This window comes from Hemitrygon akajei, chromosome 18, assembly GCF_048418815.1.
Source record: "Hemitrygon akajei chromosome 18, sHemAka1.3, whole genome shotgun sequence".
NCBI lineage: Eukaryota > Metazoa > Chordata > Chondrichthyes > Myliobatiformes > Dasyatidae > Hemitrygon > Hemitrygon akajei.
In genome coordinates, this window is record NC_133141.1 from 35,336,888 (window position 1) to 35,356,995 (window position 20,108).

The following is a 20,108-nucleotide window of genomic DNA, read 5'->3' on the forward strand; positions in this document are numbered from 1 at the left end:
TCTCTTGTATCTCCTGCTGGTTCCAGCTCAGAGCCTGGAATGGGGAGGTGCTGAGCTGATAAAGGTCTGCTATGTTTTGCTGGGGCTGGAATGAGCTTTGCAATGTTTCCAGTTGATGCACCAAGCCCAGTCATACTCACCAGGATCTAAGTAAGCATTTGACATTTTGTCACTGAGAGAAAACACTTTAAAACTCTTTAATTCATCCAGCATTTTGAATAGAGGAAGTATTAAAATTTTAAGTGCTGTTGAATATTTGAACTGTCTGCTTCTAACTGCCCATGGGCATAATAAACTGTTCCAATAATATGCTGATTAATGAGCTCTGCCCTAATCGTATAATGGGTCCATTTCCTACAATCTCTGCACTCTTGTCTGCCACACGTTCCTTCAACAAATGAAAACCAGAGTACACCATGATGATTAAAATACAACCATAACAGATTGGCATTAGTTATATTTAGCTGTTTGATTGATAGTGTGAAGTCTTCCTGGGCACAGTTGTCAATATACAGAGTGTGAGGCTCACTTCACTCGTAAGCCAGTGACTAGACCTAGCGAAATTACTTCTATTGCCAGCTTTGCTGCCTTCACTTTTCCTTTATCTTTTTTCCTCCGCTACTGCCACCTTGATTGATGGACCTTTTTCTTCACTGCCCTCCGTTTTAGGCTTTGACTGCGGTAGACATTTTGCTCAGTATTTGTTATTTTATCCAAAGATCAATCTTAGGTGCAAAACTGAAATGCCAGGTTTTGACCACCTCCAGCAAGCCAGAGTCTACCCTTTAACACTGAGTCACCCACCATCACCAACCTGAGGTGTGGGGAGAGAGGGTGGTGTAGGAGGATGGGTTTATCATTGACTGGAAGCACAATTGAACCAGCCCTATGCATACTAGGGCTACAGGAGCAGGTCAGAGGCTGAGGATCCTGTAGTGAGTGACCACCCCTGCTGGCACCCCAAAGCCTTTCCACCATCTACAAGGCTCAGGTCTAGAATCTGATGGAATACTCTCCATTTACCATAAAACAGAAGAGTAGAATTATGTCATTCAGCCCATCAACTCTATTCTGCCATTCTATCGTGGCCAATTTATTTTCCTTCTCAGCCCCATTCTCCTACCTTCACCCCGTAACCTTTGATGCTCTTACTAATGAAGAATCCACCAATCTCCACTTTTAATATACCCAATAACTTGGCCTCCACAACCATCTGTGACAGTAAATTCCACAGATCTACCCTCTGGCTCAAGAAATTCCTCTTCATCTCTGTTCCAAAAGGGACATCCTTGTGTTCTGAGGCTGTGCCTTCTGGCCCTAGACTCCCCCACTACAAGAAGCATCCTCACCACGTTCAATCTAACTAGGTCTTTCAATATTTGATAGGTTTCAATGAGATCCCCCTTTATTCTTCTGAACTCCAGCAAGTACAGGCCCAGAGCCATCAAACACTCCTCATCCATTAACCCTTTCATTCACAGGATCATTCTCAAGCTCCTGTGGACCCTCTCCAATTCCAGGATATCCTTTCTTAGATACGGGGCCCAAAACTGCTCAGAATACACTAAATGCAGTCTGACCAATGCTTTATAAAGCCTCAGTATTACATCCTTGCTTTTGCTGCAGGGTCTCAACCTGAAATGTTAACTTACAGCTTTTGTTTCCATAGATGCAAGACTCTGAGTTGAGTTCTTCCAATGTTCTTTCTGTTCTTCCAGTGGTGTTTGCCTTGTGCTTGGGAGCCAGAAACTAGTCTCCTGACAGGAATTGGTACACGTCACAGGAATCACAGCACAACAATGAGAACATCAACCCATTACACTTGTGCTGGTTCTGTTTGAATAACTGATCTTGTTTGTTCTCCTTTTCTGTAGATACATTTTACATTTAGAAGGTTATAGGTCAAATGCTGTCAAGTAGGACTAGGCTTAAATGAGCATCTTGGTTAGCATGGACCAGTTGGGCTGAAGGGCCTATTTCTGTGCTGTGTGACTCAATTTTCTTCTTTAATTTGAAGCACCTCTTAGACTGTACAGTACATACACTGATCTGGGAACAGGCCTGTGTATTTACACTGTTCCATTCTCTCCACAGTTTTCCACATGGGTCGACGCTGTTATATTTGTCTTCAGCCTGGAAAATGAGAAGAGCTTCCAGACCATCTATAATTACTACACCAGGCTGGTGAACTACAGGAATGCAGCCGAGATTCCACTGATATTGGTGGGCTCGCAGGGTAAGAATTGCTCTGTTTCTGACCACTGAACCCATCAGTCTGACTGGACCAGCAGCAACCATCTCTGTTTCAAATGTTAGGGCATCCAAGAGCTCCCTGGATTTGTTCAGAGTTTTCATGAATAACCAGAGACTATCAAGGCTCCTGGAACTTTGAGCCAAACCTTTTCGATCCAGTACCAGAATCAGATTTATTTTCCACTGACACGTGCTGCTTTGTGGCAACAGTGCAGGCAATTCAAAAAAAAAGCTGTAGGTTACAATAAAAAATATGTAGTGCAAAACAGGAAGATTGTAGATAAATGGAAGTTGTAGGATCATCACCCACCAGATAGTGCTGTTGAGCCATTGTCAAAAGTTTTATTTGGTTCTAGTTGGCAGTTTATAGTCAGGGAGAACCCAGTTCAGTTCCCAGAATAAAACCCACAAATTGCCTGACACTGCTAAGAAAAAGGTGTGCATTTTTTATGGCACCTCTTGCAACTTTGGGATGCATTGATGGCTATAGCAACCTTTCACCTCTACAGGTTTCTCAAATTAGAGCAAAAAAAGTCAGAAACACAGAGCAGGTCAGGGAACCTCTGTGGAAATGGCAGAAACAGTATGGTGTGTGTGTGCCTGCGTGGTTGATTGACATGATCTCACATAATACCGATATCTACCCGATCAGATACCTCCTGGCCCATTAATGGAGAAGTCTTTGGTTGTCACGTTAGTTTCATGCATCACCTCAAAACTCTCAGAATCACACATCGCCCTTGACCCAAAGGGATTGCCTTAGTGGAATGCCTCACTCACTCAGTGCACTCCCCCCCCCCCCCCCAAACGAGGCTCTCTTATTTTTCCCTCAACCAGTTCTGACCCCTCCACCATTTCCAAAAGGCCTTTGAACTCAGCCTGTGTGATTGGCAGTGTCACAAGGCAAGAAATAAGGCATGAACTCGCTGCTAAAATTGACCTCTGTAGCAAAGCAGCCCTCATAATCCAACCTCCCACCCACCCCACCACCTCTCCCTTATTGAGGTTAGGCATTTTGTAAACTCAAACTTTATGCATGCCCCATGGAAAAATCCTGGGACAGGGGCTTGAAGAAAGAGCAGTGGTAGCACTGCTGAAATGGGTGTTGTGATTGAAAGTATGTGCTGATTGTTCATAAATTCTTCAAAAAATAAATTAATAATTCATGAGTGAACATATTAGACTCTCACAAGGCTGCAGACTGGAAGCTTATAAAGCTGATCCTTAATCAACAGAGGGAAAGAGGCCCTTCGTTTTCTAGTCCGCGCTGACCTTCAACCAGCCATTTACACTGATTCCATGTTGTTCTCCCCAGGTCCCCATCAACTCCCCTCACACGTAAGCCAGTGGCAATTTACAGCAACCAATTAACCCACGGAAACACACATCTTTGATATGTGGGAGGAAACCAGTGTGTCCAGGGAAAACCCTCTTGGTCAAAAGGAGAGCACGTAAACTCCACGCAGATAGTGTTTGAGGTCAGAATTGAACTCCAGTCGCTGGAGCTGGGAGGTAGCAGCACGATCAGCTGTTCCAGTTGTTTGTAATCAGCAATATTTATAGTGAGTGTCACTGAGGAATGCTTTGCCTGTCTTGATGTGTTGGTAATGAGAAACCTATATGAATGGCCAGAATCCACTGTGTGGGGTATGAGCAAAATCGGGGAGGGCAGATGGGCAGCCAGTCCATCCTGACACCATTTGGTTTCTCTAGCCTGTTCTGTATTCAAGTGGAGAAAAAGACTTGTACTTCCAGTATATTGTCCCAAAGCTCCTGAAAGCTGATGAGGTGCTTTGGAAGTGTGTTCACTGTCAATATTGTAGGAATGGTGGGGGCCAGTTTGTACATCAGAAAATATCCACAAGTGGAAGAGCAGATGTAACCAGGTCATCTGTGTTGATTGAGTGATAAATGTTGGCCCCAGAAAATCAGCAGGGCGTCTGCTGCTATCTTCAGGAAGAGTCTCAATGCCTTGTATGTAATCTTTCACATTCACCTGTGAGGGTAAACAGTGCTCGACTTTAAATGCCACAGAGTTATACAACCTGGAAACAAGCCATTCAGCTCTACTTGCCTGTGCCAACCATATTGTCCATTTGAGCCAGTCCCATTTCAATGCATTTGGCCCATAGCCTTTTTAACCTTTCTTATCCAGGTACCTGTCTAACTGTCTTCCACACCTTTACTACTTCCTCTGACAGCTCATTCCATATAACCATCACCCTCTGTGTGAAAAAGATCCCTTTTAAATGTTTCTGCTCTTACTTAAACCTGTGCTCTCTCATTTTAGGCTTCCTTATCTTGAGGAAAAAGACCTTGTCTAGACACTTCTGATTTTATACAACTCTATAAGGTACCCCTCAGCATCCTTTGCTCCAAATTCCCAGCCTTTCTATAACTCAAGCCCTCCAGAACCATCTGAAGGATGACAGCTCCCTCAGGATAGCACTGGAGTGTCAGCTTTGCTCAGCTCCCTGGAGCGGGACTCAAACTGGGAGAGTACGACCTACTGCCCTATAGCTGATACAAATTCAATGAGACCGAGTCTGATTTGTTTCTACGCTTCTTACCCTTACCCAAAACTCACTTGACTTCATCCTGCCCCACACCTCGTAGGAGTTGGGAGTCCTGGTTTCTGAATATCTCTTCCATAAAGCTGAGCTCCAACTGTAAAATGATCCCCTCTTCTTTTGATTTCCAGCACACAATTCACCTACATCTCCACTTGTGAAATTCAGTTAGATAACCTGCATCTCTGTCTGAATTCAAAGGACTAGAAGACAAATTAATGTAACTGGAGTCATTGTTTAATCTCACAAGAGCTGTATTATATCTCCTCCAAGGCAATTAGCTTACCCTCGAGTTGAAGGGCAACGATCTTGGTGAAACCACACCTCGAGGATTGTGTGCTGTCCTTTCTGAGCAAAGATGTTGTTGATACAGAGGGAGTGCAGCAGAAGTTCACCTGACTGATTCCCAGAACAGTGGGACTGGTTTATGAAGAGGAATGGGGTAAATTAGATTAATATTTACTGGAATTTAGAAAATAAGAGGGGATCTCAAACAGCAACAAAATACGATCAGCATTAAACAGACTAGACACAGGAAGGATATTCATGATGTCAGTGAGTCCAGGACCTTGGGTGACAGCCCAAGGATGAGGGGAAATTTATTTAAGATCAATTTCTTCTAAAGGATGGGTGAAACTGTAAAATTCTCCACCACAGAATGCAATTGAAGGCAAATTATTCAATATATTTGCAAAGGGACCAAATAAAATGCCTATACAAAGTATTTACCTCCTCTCCCTTTGGAAGTTTTCATGTTTTATTGTTTTACAGCATTGAATCACAGTGGAATTAATTTGGTTTTTTTGACACTAATCAACAGAAAAGACACTCATGTCAAAGTGAAAACAAATTTCTACAAACTGGTCTAAATTTATTACAGTTATCAAACACAAAATAATTGATTGCACTCCCTTCAAAGTCAGTGTTTAGTAGATGCACCTTTGGCAACAATTACAGCCTTGAGTCTGTGTGTGTAGGTCTCTATCAGCTTTGCACATCTAGACACTACAATTTTCCCCCCATTCTTCTTTATAAAACTACTCAAGCTTGGTCAGATTGCATGGGGATTGTGCGTGAACAGCCCTTTTCTAGTCCAGCCACAAATTTTCAATTGGATTGAAGTCTGGACTCTGACTTGGCCACTTCTAAGCCATTCCTGTGTAGCTTTGGCTTTATGCTTGGGGTCATTGTCTTGCTGGAAAACAAATCTTCTCCCAAGTCGCAGTTCTCTTGCAGGCTGCTTCAGGTTTTCCTCCAGGAATTTTCTGTGTTTTGCTGCATTTATTTTACCCTCTACCTTCACAAGCCTTCCTGTGCCCACTGCAATGAAACATCCCCACAGCATGATGCAGCCACCACCATGCTTCACGGTACGGTGTGTGTTTTTGATGATGTGCGGTGTTTGGCTTCACCAAGCATAGCGTTTTGTCTGATGGCCAAAAAGTTCAGTTTTGTTTTCATCAGACCATAGAACCTTCTTCCAGCTGATTTCAGAGTCTCCCACATGCCTTCTGGCAAACTCTAACCGAGATTTCGTGTGAGTTTTTTTTCCCCAACATTGGCTTTCTCTTTGCCACTTTCCCATAAAGCTGCAACTGGTGAAACACCCGGGCAACAGTTGTATGCACAGACTTTCCCATCTCAGCTACTGAAGCTTGTAACTCCTCCAGGGTTGTCATAGGTCTCTTCATGGCCTCCCTCACTAGTCCCCTTCTTACACGGTCACTCAGTTTTTGCGAATGGCCTACTCCCTGCAGTTTTACAGCTGTGCCATATTCTTTCCATTTCTTAATGACTGACTTAATTGTTCTCCAAGGGATATTCAGTGACTTGGAAATATTCTTGTATCCATCTCCAGACTTGTGCTTTTCAATAACCTTTTCTCAGAGTTGCTTGGAGTGTTCTTTTGTCTTCATGGTGTAGTTTTTGCCAGGATACTGACTCACCAGCAGTTGGACCTTCCAAACACAGGTGTATTTTTACTACAATCAATTGAAACACCTTGACTGCACACAGGTCTCTATTTAACTAATTATGTGGCTTCTAAAACCAGTCGGCTACACTAGTGATGATTTGGTGTGTCATATTAAAGGGGGTGAAAACTTATGCAATCAATTATTTGTAATTAATTTAGATCACTTTGTAGAGCTCTGTTTTCACTTTGACATGGAAGAGTCTTTTTCTGTTGATCAGTGACAGAAAAAAAGCAAATTAAATCAACTGTGTTTCAATGTTATAAAACAGGAAAGCTTCCAAGAGGGATAAATACTTTTACAGGCACTGTATAGTTCTTGGGGTTAAAGGAAGCGAAGAACATGGGGAGGAAACAGGAACAGGATACAGAATCTGGAAAAGGTCCTGATACAAGAGTTTGGCCCAAAACATTGACAATTCCTTTCCTCACAAAGATGCTGCTCGACTCACTGAGTTCCTTCAGCAGGTTGTTTGTTGCTCCAGATTCAAGTATCAGCAGTCTCTTGTGGCTCTACTGAATCTTGATCATATTGACTGGCGGAGTAACTCAAAGGGCTGACTGGCTACCCCTACTTTTTGTGTGATGGATGAGGCCCAAGGCTCCATATCTTGAGCATCTCCCCGGGATCCTACAGCCCCCCCCCCACTAGCTATTTTCAAAGGAATTCCAAATTAAGCGTGCACCTCCCCTACCCAGAAGAGTCTTGCTCTCTGTAAAAACATTAGCAAGCCAAGGAAGATGGCAAACACTGTGGTGAGGTGGTGACAAATTTTAAGAGCACGAAATCTGGTGGAGGAAAGAAAGAAAGTCTGAGGGAGGTAAAGAGTTCAACACAGCAGGTGTTGGAAAAGAACAAATTCAGGTCAGGAGATACAAGCATAAAAGGTGGGAGTACGAGGAGGTCTTTTAGTCCTTTGTGTCTGCTCTGACAGTCAATAAGATCATGGCAGATCCCCTGCCTTTGCTCCATTTCCTGCCAGTTCCCCCTAGCCCTTGACTCCCTGATAGCCCAAAAATCAGTATTTGCCTTGGCTTTGAATTTACGCAATAACTCTGCCTCCTTTGCTCTCTGGGCACAGTTCCTCAGCTCGGACTGAAGACATTCCTCTTCTCAGCACCAGATGGCCAATCCCCCAATTCTGAGGCAGACATTCGAGTCAGGTAAAACAGCCTTTCAGCACCCATGCTGAGGAGCTCATTTGTATTTTATACATTTCAATTAGGTCACCTTGCATTCTTCTACAGAGATTATCAAACCATTCTGATCAAGAAAATCTTAATCTCAACTCTCCAGGCAGAGGTTAAAGGAAGGCTGGGTAAGAAGGCACATTTAACCAGGGCCTTTGCCTGTATTCATTTCAATACCGTGAAAGATTTAGAAGTACAAGGTCAGTCTGCGACAGGCATTCAGCATAATGACACATTACCACCCCTCTCTATTATGTGTGTCGCACTGTTTAAAGCTATAAAGAGGCCTGCTTCCTACAATTTTAATGTTCCAATTATTTCTGGAAATAATCAAATTTGAATTGTTCTCGGGTGCATACTAATTTCAAATTCCTTATTATTGAAATTAACTTCAAGTTTATTAGCATCCAGGGCATTAGTCATGGAGCAGTTCTCAATGTCTATTATTTGACATCTAAAAGCTTTCCCTCCTCACTTGCAGATGCAATCAGTGCCACCAATCCACGAGTCATTGATGATGCCCGGGCACGTAAACTCTGCGCTGACTTGAAGCGCTGCATGTATTATGAGACCTGCGCAACGTATGGACTCAATGTCGATCGAGTTTTTAATGAAGGTAATGGCTTTGTGTCTGGCACTCAGTGTTTGCCCTTTGCAGTTTATCCAAATAATGTGGGGAAAGGATAAATATAAAACTGATCCTTTCACATTCCTTCCAGGACAAAAATGTATTTTGCCAACAAGGAGATATATTGGAATTTAGAACCTTTGTAATGTGGGGAAACATAGCAACAAGTTTGCACACAGCAGGATCCCACAAACAGCAGTATAATGCAGACCTAATTGTATATTTTAGTGGTGAATATTGGTCCCAGGACACTGTGGAGAACTCTCCTGACCTTTTATTTGTGACAGGACCTGAATGTGTAGACAGAGTCTGGTGTAATGTCTTATTTGGACCTCCACCCTCAGCGGATCATTAGCCTTGATTCCACCATCCAAATCCAGCTTAATGCCCCCTCCCCCACTCTCCACTTTCCACAGAGATTCCTCTCACTGTGATTATCTTGTCCATTTGGCCCTCCTCACTAATCTCCCTTCTGGCACATATCCCTGCATGTGACAAAAGGTGCCCATTCACCTTCCCTCACCACCATTCAGAGCCCTAAGCAGTCCTTTTAGGTGAGGCAACACTGGCTGAAGTCTGTCATCTACTATTTCCAGTACATCAGTGAAATCCAACGTAAATTGAGGTACACTTTGTCAAGCATCTTTGCTCCATTTGTAACATGCAGGATTTCCCAGTGGCCAACCATTTTAATTCCAAAACCTATTCCCATTCCGACATGTTGGTCCATGGCCTCTTCTACTGCAGCGATTGAGGCTACTCTGAGGTTGGAGGAGCAACGCCTCATATTCCATTTGGGTAGCCTTCAACTTGTTGGCATGCACGTTGATTTTTGTATCTTCCCTCCCCTTCCCTCTTCTCCCATTGCCCACTCTAGCTCTCTCTTACCCCTTCCGTTTTCACCTAACTATCACCTCCCTCTGATACTCCTCCTTCCCTTTCTCCCATGGTCCACTCTCCTCTCCTATCAGATTTCTTCTTCTTCAGCCCTTCACTTTTTCCACATATCACCTCCCAGCTTCTCACTTCATCCCCCCTCCACCCTCCCTACCCACCTACCTTCCCCCTCATCTGGCTTTACCTATCACCTTCTAGATTGTCTTCCTTCCCCCTCCCCCACATTTTTATTCTGGCTTTTTCCCCCTTCCTTTCCAGTCCCGATGAAGGGTCTCAGCCTGAAATGCCTACTGTTTATTCCTTTCCATAGGTGCTACCTGACCTGCTGAGTTCCTTGAGCATTTTGTATGTGTTACTCGAGATTTTCAGCATCTGCACAATCTCTTGTGTTTTTGATTTGTGCAGGTCAAGACTCTGGAGGGGCCTTGAATTTGACCAGAGGAATGTTGTCCACTGTGTCACGATTCAAATGGAGGGGCCAGTAAGACCAGTATAGGCTCAGTGAACTAAATAGTTTCTGTTCATGTTGCAAGTGATTCTACTCGTGGCAGTACTTCACTGTGAATTTATGACATTGTTTGGCTGTGAGCTAGTTGGCTGTGAATGGTGTTACATCCATCATTGATTGAATTTCAGTCCCTTAATGGTTAGTGGGTAATGACCAGGAATAGATGTTTTCTCCAGTCACAGTAGTCCTTTTGCTGATCATATCGGCACTGACCAGTTATAACAGCTGGGACCCTTCGCTGTCTGTGGGGTTTGTAATCAGTGCTTTTCCTTCTAAACTGCCTACTTTGCACAGTATGTTCCATTGTTGTCTCATTATGCTTTGGAGGCCAGTTGGTTCTATTGGAGTGATGTCTTACCTCACTCTGGTGAAAACAGAGCAGTATCTGTGACCAGTGACTGCCTCCTATTTAATTCTTACTGAATATTGTCTCTGAGGGTATCCAAAAATCTAAACCCCACACCAGGGCAAAGGGTTCAGTCTGTAAGGTCTGAGTGTACAAAATGAGACGGGACGCTTTGTAAAACCTGAACTTCACTAAGATAATGGAGAGCAGTTGAATATCACACTAAATGTTATTTGAATGGGCCATCCTCTTGCACTTTCTGAAATGAGGGGGGATGAAAGGAAAGCAAGGGTTGATGTTCCTATAGTAGAAACAGAAATGCTGGAAGAACTTGCTTAACTGGATGAGTTGTTCCCGGATCTCTGGTTTAGTTTCATATTCCAGCAACTGCAGCTTTACTTATTTAGCACTTTGCACGCATGAGTTTCATACCCTTGGGAATTCTGAGAGTGTTTCACAGCCAACACGCCACTTTTCAATAATCCTGATGTCCCCTAACTTGCATGGAGCCCTGTTACCCTGTGCTGCTGTCCTACCAGCTTGGCAGCACCTCAGTTTTAAAATCCTCATCCCTTCGCATCTTTTCTTGTCCTGCCCCCTTCCTAGATCTGAAACTTAGCTGACACCTCTGATCCCTTCTGTTTCCCATCTCATGATTCTTCTCACTCGGCCACTAGCAGTTGAGACGCCCTTCCTTACACCTCTCAGCCTCTCCATCTTCATTAAAACCCTCTTCAGAACCCCTATCTTTGACCATTTTAATGGTTCTTGATGTGACTTGGTCTCATATTTTTTACAGGCTCTCTTGTGGTACCTTGGGACAATGCAGGCTCTATATAAATGGAAGTTGTAGTTTTTGTATTGAACTACAATCATTGTTGTAAAGTAGGGATAGCTAAGATGTAGAAATTTCTATTTGTCAGGGAGGGTGAATTCACTGTTGAACCAGATTGTTCTGATGCATGATGGGACCACCTGTAACCTGGCCACCCAAATTGACGCATGCAACTTCAGCTTTTGCTTCTGGTTCCTCGAACTGAGGAACTCTGTTAGCAGACTCTGGTCTTCAACAGTCTGCACTCTTCAGCAGTCTGCAGAGTGCAGACTGTTGCTGACAGTAATTGGCTGAACGCTGGTTCGTTCTGTGGCCATGACAGGAAATCTGAAGCCTGAGAGGAAGCAGGGAAACCAAACAGCTTAGAAGAGGAAGGCTGTGCTGCAGAAACCCTCCACCAGCCAAGTGTGTGCACACACTGATCCAGAACTGTCAGCAGATTTGGATATTAAGCCAGATCAGGCTTGATTACTGGTAAACTCTTTCAAGTCTGTTTAAGAGCCGAGAGGTAATATTACAGCTATATAGGACCCTGGTTAGACCCTACTTGGAGTACTGTGCTCAGTTCTGGTCGCCTCACTATAGGAAGGATGCAGAAACTATAGAAAGGGAGCAGAGGAGATTTACAAGGATGTTGCCTGGATTGGAGAGCATGCTGAGTGAACTCGGCCTTTTCTCCTTGGAGTGGCGGAGAATGAGAGGTGACCTGATAGAGGTGTATAAGATGATGAGAGGCATTGATCGTGTGGATAGTCAGAGGCTTTTTCCCAGGGCTGGAATGGCTAACACGAGAGGGCACAGTTTTAAGGTGCTTGGAAGGAGGTACAGAGGAGATGTCAGGGTTAAGTCTTTTATGCAGGGAGTGGGGAGTGCGTGGAATGGGCTGCCAGCAATGTTGGTGGAGACTCCTAGGCGGGTATATGGAGCTTAGAAAAATAGAGGGGTATGGGTAACCCAGGTAATTTCTAAAGTAAGGACATGCTCAGCACAGCATTGTGGGCTGAAGGACCTGTATTGTGCTGTAGGTTTTCTATGTTTCTAAGTATCTGCTCAACTTGATGTGGCAGTTCCTCAATATTGTCAGCTTCTCCTCCCTATTATGTGCAACTTGTTTGATAATCCTGGGAGGAGTTGACACCAATTTATATCATCACTGACACTTCATGAGGGGGTCCATTGTGATCTCACAGGCCACAACTCAGTTAGTCTTTAATCAGGCTCTTATCAGAGGAAGCTTTGCACCAGGAATTGTGCTGAATTGTATAATCTCCTTTCCTTCCCATTTCATTTTTATTTTTTCTTCAACACTCTTAACCCATTTAAATGGTATAGGGCCTCAAGCAAGGTAGGAAATTTGGAGGCATATGTTAACAGTTTGTCTCTGATTGAGGAGTAACTTTAGGGATTGATGTTTGTTACAATATTGGCAAGAAGAATTGGAGGGAGCCCACAGAAGAATAATGGATGTGGCTTTTGGGCAGAGTGTGGCTAACGAAGCGGTATATGTTCCCCTGGACTTTCTCTTGCCAATACTGGATGTGGTATGATTGATATACACTATAAAGCATTATGATAGCTGTTATGCTGCCGTGTCACCCAGATTAGCTAAGCCTATTCATCCACTGCAACCAAGGAAGACCCCAGTTGTGACAACTACTCGTCCCACTGGACCCAGACTTGAGGTCAAGAGGGTGTAACTGCCGCAGAACAACCGGTTTTCCACTTTAAAAACTCTCCTACATAGGTTTCTTGTCATTGTCAGATATGACAAACAGCCAATACTATATTGGTAGTGTTCTAATTTGTTCTGTATTTCATTTAAATACATAATTTGTTACTCAGTTAAACAGTAGTTTGACTTTTTTATACCTTATCTATTTCCATGAAACTGGCTTTTTGGGACAGTTGCTTAATTGGACCAAAGTGTACTGGTCCCTGTGAGTCCCACTTAACCGGAATCCCATTACATACATATACTTGCCCAGTTTTAAATTGCGCCATGCAAGTGCATGAAGTAATTTGGGTGAAATGTTATTGTCTCTTGCTCCTCTTCAATTACAGCCACTGGCACCTTTTGAGACTTCACAGATGAGAGTGAAGCTGCCAGTGATAATGATTACTGTACTTTTGATCCCATATAGGCATCCTGTTGCTTGGAGTTGCTAATTTCCTGTGGACTGCTTGGCAAATTTACCTTTCACCCTTTAACATCATGGTCCATCTATGCCTTGCTACCTGGTTACAGATGATCTCTCAGTCTACCTCATCGTGGCTCTTTACTCACCTGCCTGCAGTGCACTTCCTCTGGGACTGTAACTGATAGAGGTATACAGTTAAAAGGCATAGATAGAGTGAACAACCAGCCTTTATCCCAGGGTAGAAATGGCTAATATCAGGGGATATAATTTTAAGGTGATTGGAGGAAAGTATAGGGAAGGAGTCAGAGGTAAATTTTTTACACAGAGAGTGATCAGTGCCTAGAATGTACTACCGGGAGTAGTGGTACGGGCAGATACATTAGAGACTTTTAAGAAAGTTTTAGATAGGCACATGGATAAATGAAAATGAAGTGTTATGTAGGAGGGAAGGGTTAGACTGATTTCTGAGTAGGTTAAAAGGTCGGCACAACATTGTGGGCTGAAGGGCCTGTGCTGTGTTGTCTTGTTCTATGTAATACTATATTCCTCATTTTTCCCCATTTGTATTACTTTGATGTACAATACTTATAATGTGATATGTACTTATATAATGATATGTCTGGATGACATGCAGACAAAAGCTTATCACTGTATCTCTGTACATTTGACAACATTAAACCAACTACCAATTACCTCTCATCATCAACTTTACGAGAGCAACAGTCTGCTGGAGCAACTCAATGGGCTGTGCAGTATCTGTGAGGGGAAAGGAATTGTTGGTATTTGGGTCAAAAATCTGCCTCAATGCTAAAATGTTGACAATTCCTCCCTCTCCCTCCTCCCCTCCACAGATGCTGCTCAACCTGCTAAGTTCCTCCAGCAGACTAGGTGTTGTTTCAAGTTCCAGCATCTCCAGACTCTTGCTATGGGAGCCCTCACTATTGTTTCTCTTTCAGTTGCCCAGAAGGTCTCAGCCATTAAGAAGCAGCAGCACCTTTTTGTCACATCATGCAAGTCTCTGCCGAGCTCTCCAAGCCATTTTTCTGGCTCCGTCCCAGTCTCTGCCACTCACAGCAGCCAGGTGAGAATGAGAGTGTGAGAAAGTGAGAGTGAGGTGGGGTATGTTAGCAATCGACCACTGGTATTGTGCTCCAAATGTTTTGCAAATTGGCTGTAACCCAGTTATTGACTCACTTGCTGGCCTGTACCAGGGAGTCCCAAGAAACTGTCCACGATGTTGAGTATGGAGAGAAATAAAGAGTTGATATCTCAAGCCGAGACCCTTCATGAGGACTGATGAAGGGTCTCCACCTGAAAACATAAACAGTTTATTTTCCTCCATAGATATTGACTGACCTGCTGAGTTCCTCCAGCATTTTGTGTGTGTTGTTCAAAATTTCCAGCATCTGCAGAATCTCTTGTGTCCACTAGGTTGTATGTGAAAGGACCCGGAGGTCTTTACATCAAATACATACAGACATAGGATTCAGGAGCAAGCCATTCAACTCTTCAAGCCTTCTCCAACATTCAGGAAGGTTATTGTGACTTCATTGTCACCTCATCTTTGTATTGCCACCTGCCCCTGGTGACCTTTCAATCCCCTCTTGACTTTGCTTCATGAGGAAGAGCATTTTAAAGATTACCATCCTTACAGGGAGACTTTCATCTAACCTCTAGCTTAAATGGACAACCCTTTATTTTTAAACTGTGACTCCTAGTTTTGGCTTCTTCCGTGAGAAAACTTCCTCTCTACAATTTCCTGTCAGAGCTCCTTGGGATCTTATGTTTCAGTTCAGTCCTTCTATAGGTATATTGACCTTATAGGGATGTATGAAATCATGAGGAGCATGGATAGAGTGAATGCATGCAGTCTTTTCCCCAGGGCATAGGAGCCAAAAACTACAGGCTGTAGGGTTAAGGTGAGAATATAAAGACTTAACAGGGACCTGAGTAGGCAACTTCTTCAGACAAGTTGCCAGAGGAAGTGGTTGAGGCAGGACCAATAATGACATTTAAAAGACATTTGGACAGATACATGAATAGGAAAGATTTAGAGGGATACAGGTCAAAAGTGCACACCTTGGTTAGCATGGATGAGTTGGGCCAAAAGACCTGTTTCCATACTGTGTGACTCTATGACTCGATGAATCACAAGTCCTTTCTCACTCTTCTAAACTCCAGCGTATATAAGCCCAACCCATCAGACCTTTCCTTAAATGATGACTCACTCATTCCAGTAACCTTTTCTGAACTGCATCCAATGCCTTAAGATCATTCCTTAAATAAGCCCCATTAGGTCTCCTGCATGGTACCAGAATGGGAGTAACTGGTAATTCAGTGTGCTGGGCCTGGGGAATATGAGAATAAAACAGAAAAACGGCACTGAGGTTGAAGATCAGTCATGATGTTAGTCCGTGTTGGAGTGGGCTTGAAGGCCAAGTAATCTCCTGCTCCTAATTCTTCCATTCTTATATGCTAATCCATTGCACTAATGTGCAATGCTATCCCTTTCAAATTCAATCTGGAACCATCTTTTGGATAAAATATGATACCAAGACCACTGCCTGCCCTCTACGGTTGTGTGAAAATCTCTCATGGCATTATCTTGAAGAGGTGCAGAGAATTCTCCCTGGTTCCTTGACTAATATTCATCCCTCAGCCAGCAATTCCAAAGACAAACAGTCTGAGCTTGCTGTGCAAAAATTGGCTGCTGCATCTCCTCCAAAAAAATGTTCTTGATAAATGTTTCCTTAGTTGCTAAGTACTTTGAGGTGTCCAGAATGGAGATAAAAGGTTAATGATTAATTTGTCACATATACATCGAAATGTACAGTGAAATGTATCGTTTGCATTAACGACTGAAGAAGACCAAGCATGTGCTAGGGGCAGCCCACCAATGTTGCCATGTTTCTGTTGCCCACATGGCACGCCCACAACTTACTAACCATAAGCTGTATGTCTTTGGAATGTGGGAGAAAACCAGGTCAGGAAATCCTTGTCTATCTTTGAATTCCAGGCCCTGCTAAACAGTGCTGGCTCAGCAAAGGTAGAGCGATGGACCAGATTCAGTATCACCGATATCACCTGTGGTCGCGTATCCATTACTTTTGTGAAAATTAACAATTTACACTTTGGAGTCAGGCATGTAATTAAGGTGTCACACACCTCTCAGCAAACGAAACAGCGATTATGTTTGATATACTCCTGGGCTGAAAATCAAGCCTGTTCTGTTTGCCATTAAGGATTAATAATGGGCTATGTAGCTCTTGGCTGCTCTGGATCAATAGAATGCAGGATATGTTCTTCAATCAATTAATCAGTGCAAGCCCTGGCAGATCAGTCCGTGTCAGCGCCTTGGGACTGAATTGAATCAGTGCTTGCACGATGTGTTTTGGGCAGTTGTGTGTCAAGCTGCTGTCGTTACTTGAGATCCTCCAAATGAGATGACTGAGCAGATTCAAGTTCTGAGTTATTTATTTATTTATCACATACATCAAAACATACAGTGAAATGAGTCATTTGCATTAACAACCAACATAATGTAAGGATGTGCTGCATGTTGCCACACATTCTGCTGCTAACATAGCATGCCCACAGTATTCAGCAGAGCAACACAAGCAACAACAACTCAACAACACACCTCCAACCCCAGGACCCCAGGCTGCCTCTGGGTCTCCAGCCTCCAGTGGACTCGCAGGCATCAAGCCTTCAACTTTCTAGTGGACTCACAAACCCAGGGCTTTGGCCATCGATCCTTGACTTCCAGACTTGATGAGTTTGGTCTTCAATGTTCAGGCTTCGATCTTCACTATCGACACTAGGATTCACCAGTGACGGGACCCCAAGCTCCAGGCCTTGAACTTCAGACTCAATGACTCACTGATCCAGGGGGTCACTGGCCCTTGTGTCTCCTGGCCACATAGACCTCTGAACCCAGGATACATCGACCAAGGGAATTCACTGAGCTGGGGGTGGGGGGGGGGGGGGGGAGTCACTAGCCTTCCTCAATGCTGGACTTTGTCCATGATGCTTGCTGACCCGATATCTGTCCATGCGCATTACTGGCCTTTAACCGTGGAGTGCTCCAAACTGGACTCTGGCCTGACCTCTGACTCTCACACATCCCTATCCCTAAGCCCTAACTCCTTGCTCTGTCTCCGAAACCATCCCTATGAACCTAAAAAACAACTAAGTCTGAACCACAGCCTCGATAGACATTGCAACTTGGTGCCTTCTTGACGAGAAGCAATTGGCACCACTGTAGGTTCTCCTTTCTCAGTGTGGATTGTGCATCCTCACTCAGATTATCCTCAGTTACCCCCTGGTTGGCAGATTCTAGCCAATGGGTATATCCAATGGCATGCTGGAGTACTGTTGGATTTTTGCCATACTAAGCACTGGTTTAGAGGAAGACTTGGGTTTATGTTGTGCCTGTCAGGGACCTCAAAATACTGTACAGCCAATAGCACATTCTTCAAAGTTCAAAGTAAAACTTTATTATCAGAGTACATGCATATCACCACATACAACCCTGAGATTCTCTTTCTGCAGGCAACTACAAACAGGATCAATAGATAACAAACTGTACAAATGCAATAAATAATGAGAGCATGAATTAACAAGATGGAGTCCTTAAAGTGTGACCATCAGTTGTGGGAACACTGGAAATAGAATGAGTGTAGTTATCCCCTTTTGTTCAAGAGCCTGATGGTTGATGAATTCTATCTGCTCTTGAACCTGGTGGTGCGAGTCCTGAGGTACTTGTTCCTTCTACCTGATGACAGCAGCAAGAAAAGAGCATGGCCTGGGTAGCGAGTATCTTTGATAACAACTACAATTCTTGAAGTTGTAGCTGTTATGAAGTGGGAACTACAGCACAGCAAGCTCCTTCATTCAGCAAAGTGATGATGACCAGGTGGCTTGTTGTGATGATGTTGCTTTTATTTATTTTATTCAGAGATAACAGCACAATAACAGGCCCTTCAGAGGCATGTGACCATGTACCCGACGTAAAGTGCGGACTATTTTGTCGACCACCTCAGCTCCATCTGCTAAAAGTGGAATTTCCCAGTGGCCAACCATTTTAATTCCTATCCCCATTCCAATTCTGGCATATCAGACAATGGCCTCCTCTTTTGCCACAATGAGGTCACTCTCATGGTGGAGGAGCAACACCTCAATTTCTGTCTAGGTATTCTCCAGCCTGATGGCATGAACATCGATTTCTCCTTCCAGATGTTATTTTCCAATTCCCTTCCCTCTGCTTCTATTCCCCATTCTGGCCTCTTACCTCTTCTCCTCACCTGCCTATCACCTCCACCATCCTGGTGGCCCTCCTTCTTCCCTTTCTCCCATGGTCCACTCTCCTCTCTTATTAGATTCCTCCTTCTCCAACCCCTTACCTTTCCCACCCACCTGGCTTCACCAATCACCTTCTAGCTATCCTCCTTACCCTCTCCCCCAGCTTTTTATTCTGGCCTTCCCCATTCCTTTCCAGTCCTGAAGAAGACCCTCAGCCTGAAACATGGACCGTATATTCATTCCCATAGATACTGCCTAACTTACTGAGTTCTCCAGCATTCTGTGTGCGTCTCTCTGGATTTTCAGCATCTGCAAAATCTCTTGTGTGCTTGTGACCAACTAACCTACTAACCCATATGTCTTTGGAAACCAGAACACCAGGAGGAAACCCACACAGTCACAGAGTGAACAAACAAACTCCTTATAGACAGCAGTGGGAATTGAACCCAGGTTGCTGGCACTGTAATGGCGTTATGCTAACTGCTATGCTAGCCGCTTGATTGAGGGGTAAATATCTGCCCCAGGACACTGTGAGAAACTTCCTTCCTCCAAATCAGTGATGCTGTAAGATATCTTAAATCCATTTACAAAAGATCTTGGTTTAACACCTCAGGCAAATGATGGTACCTCTGACTGTACAGCATTCCCTCGGTACTGCACTGAGAGAGTCAGTGGTATCTAGTCACTAGCTCATCCCTTGAGGTGCTATAATCCAACCACATATCTGCAATGCTGGAAATCCAAACAACACACACAAAATGCTGGAGCAACTCAGCATTGAGGTGTTGTGCAGCGTTACCATCATCTTAGTGGGAAGAATTGTTTCCCTCAGACAGAAGTCTACCTGTTAATGATCCAGGCTGATTGGACATTCAGAGAGTATGGACAAACACTGGACAGGTCTTGCCACAGAGGGTTAACTCATTCCTAACTTCCAATACCAAGTGGGTCATCCCACAGATATCCTGACCTTGAAGAGGTCTCCGTTGGTGGCTGCAACCAGTTGATTGTTAGTTGGTGTGGTTAGTATATCTAGTAGCACAGTGGCTAAGTTGCTGGACTTGCTCCCAGAGAACTGCACTTTTCAACCCATCAGCACGAGTTCATATCTCACCATCGCAGCTAGGAAATTTAAATCTGAATCATTAAAACAATTTCAAATATTAAAAATTAGTGTAATTATTTGTGTTTGTAAAGCACTAGATTGCTGTCCAAGTTCACCTGGTTCACCAACGTTTGTAAACTCCAGAATCTCAGCAGCGTGTTAGCCGCCAATTGCTCTCTGAAATGGCCCAGCAAGCCACTGTTCAGGAGTAGCTAGGGATGTGCACATCCCTACCGCACATCCTGTGGGCAAATAATATTTTTAAAAAGTTGAGAAGTTGTGTAGAATCCAACAAGTGAATGAATTGTTCTTCCTCTGTGTCCCATCCCACTGGTATCAGTGATCCCCAATACAGAACTGTGGA

At 43.8% G+C, this 20,108-nt stretch overlaps 1 protein-coding gene across 5 annotated transcripts in view; it reads left to right on the forward strand.

Annotated features, from left to right (window-relative positions):
• LOC140741309 (arf-GAP with GTPase, ANK repeat and PH domain-containing protein 1-like) overlaps positions 1-20,108 on the forward strand; it is a 172,884-nt gene that overhangs the window by 105,213 nt on the left and 47,563 nt on the right. For all 5 annotated transcript variants that reach the window (XM_073071378.1, XM_073071379.1, XM_073071375.1 and 2 more), the window contains exons 5-7: positions 2,095-2,236; positions 8,468-8,602; positions 14,295-14,419. In XM_073071378.1, the coding sequence (XP_072927479.1) occupies positions 2,095-2,236; positions 8,468-8,602; positions 14,295-14,419 (402 nt within the window). The remainder of the gene's footprint in view (positions 1-2,094; positions 2,237-8,467; positions 8,603-14,294; positions 14,420-20,108) is intronic.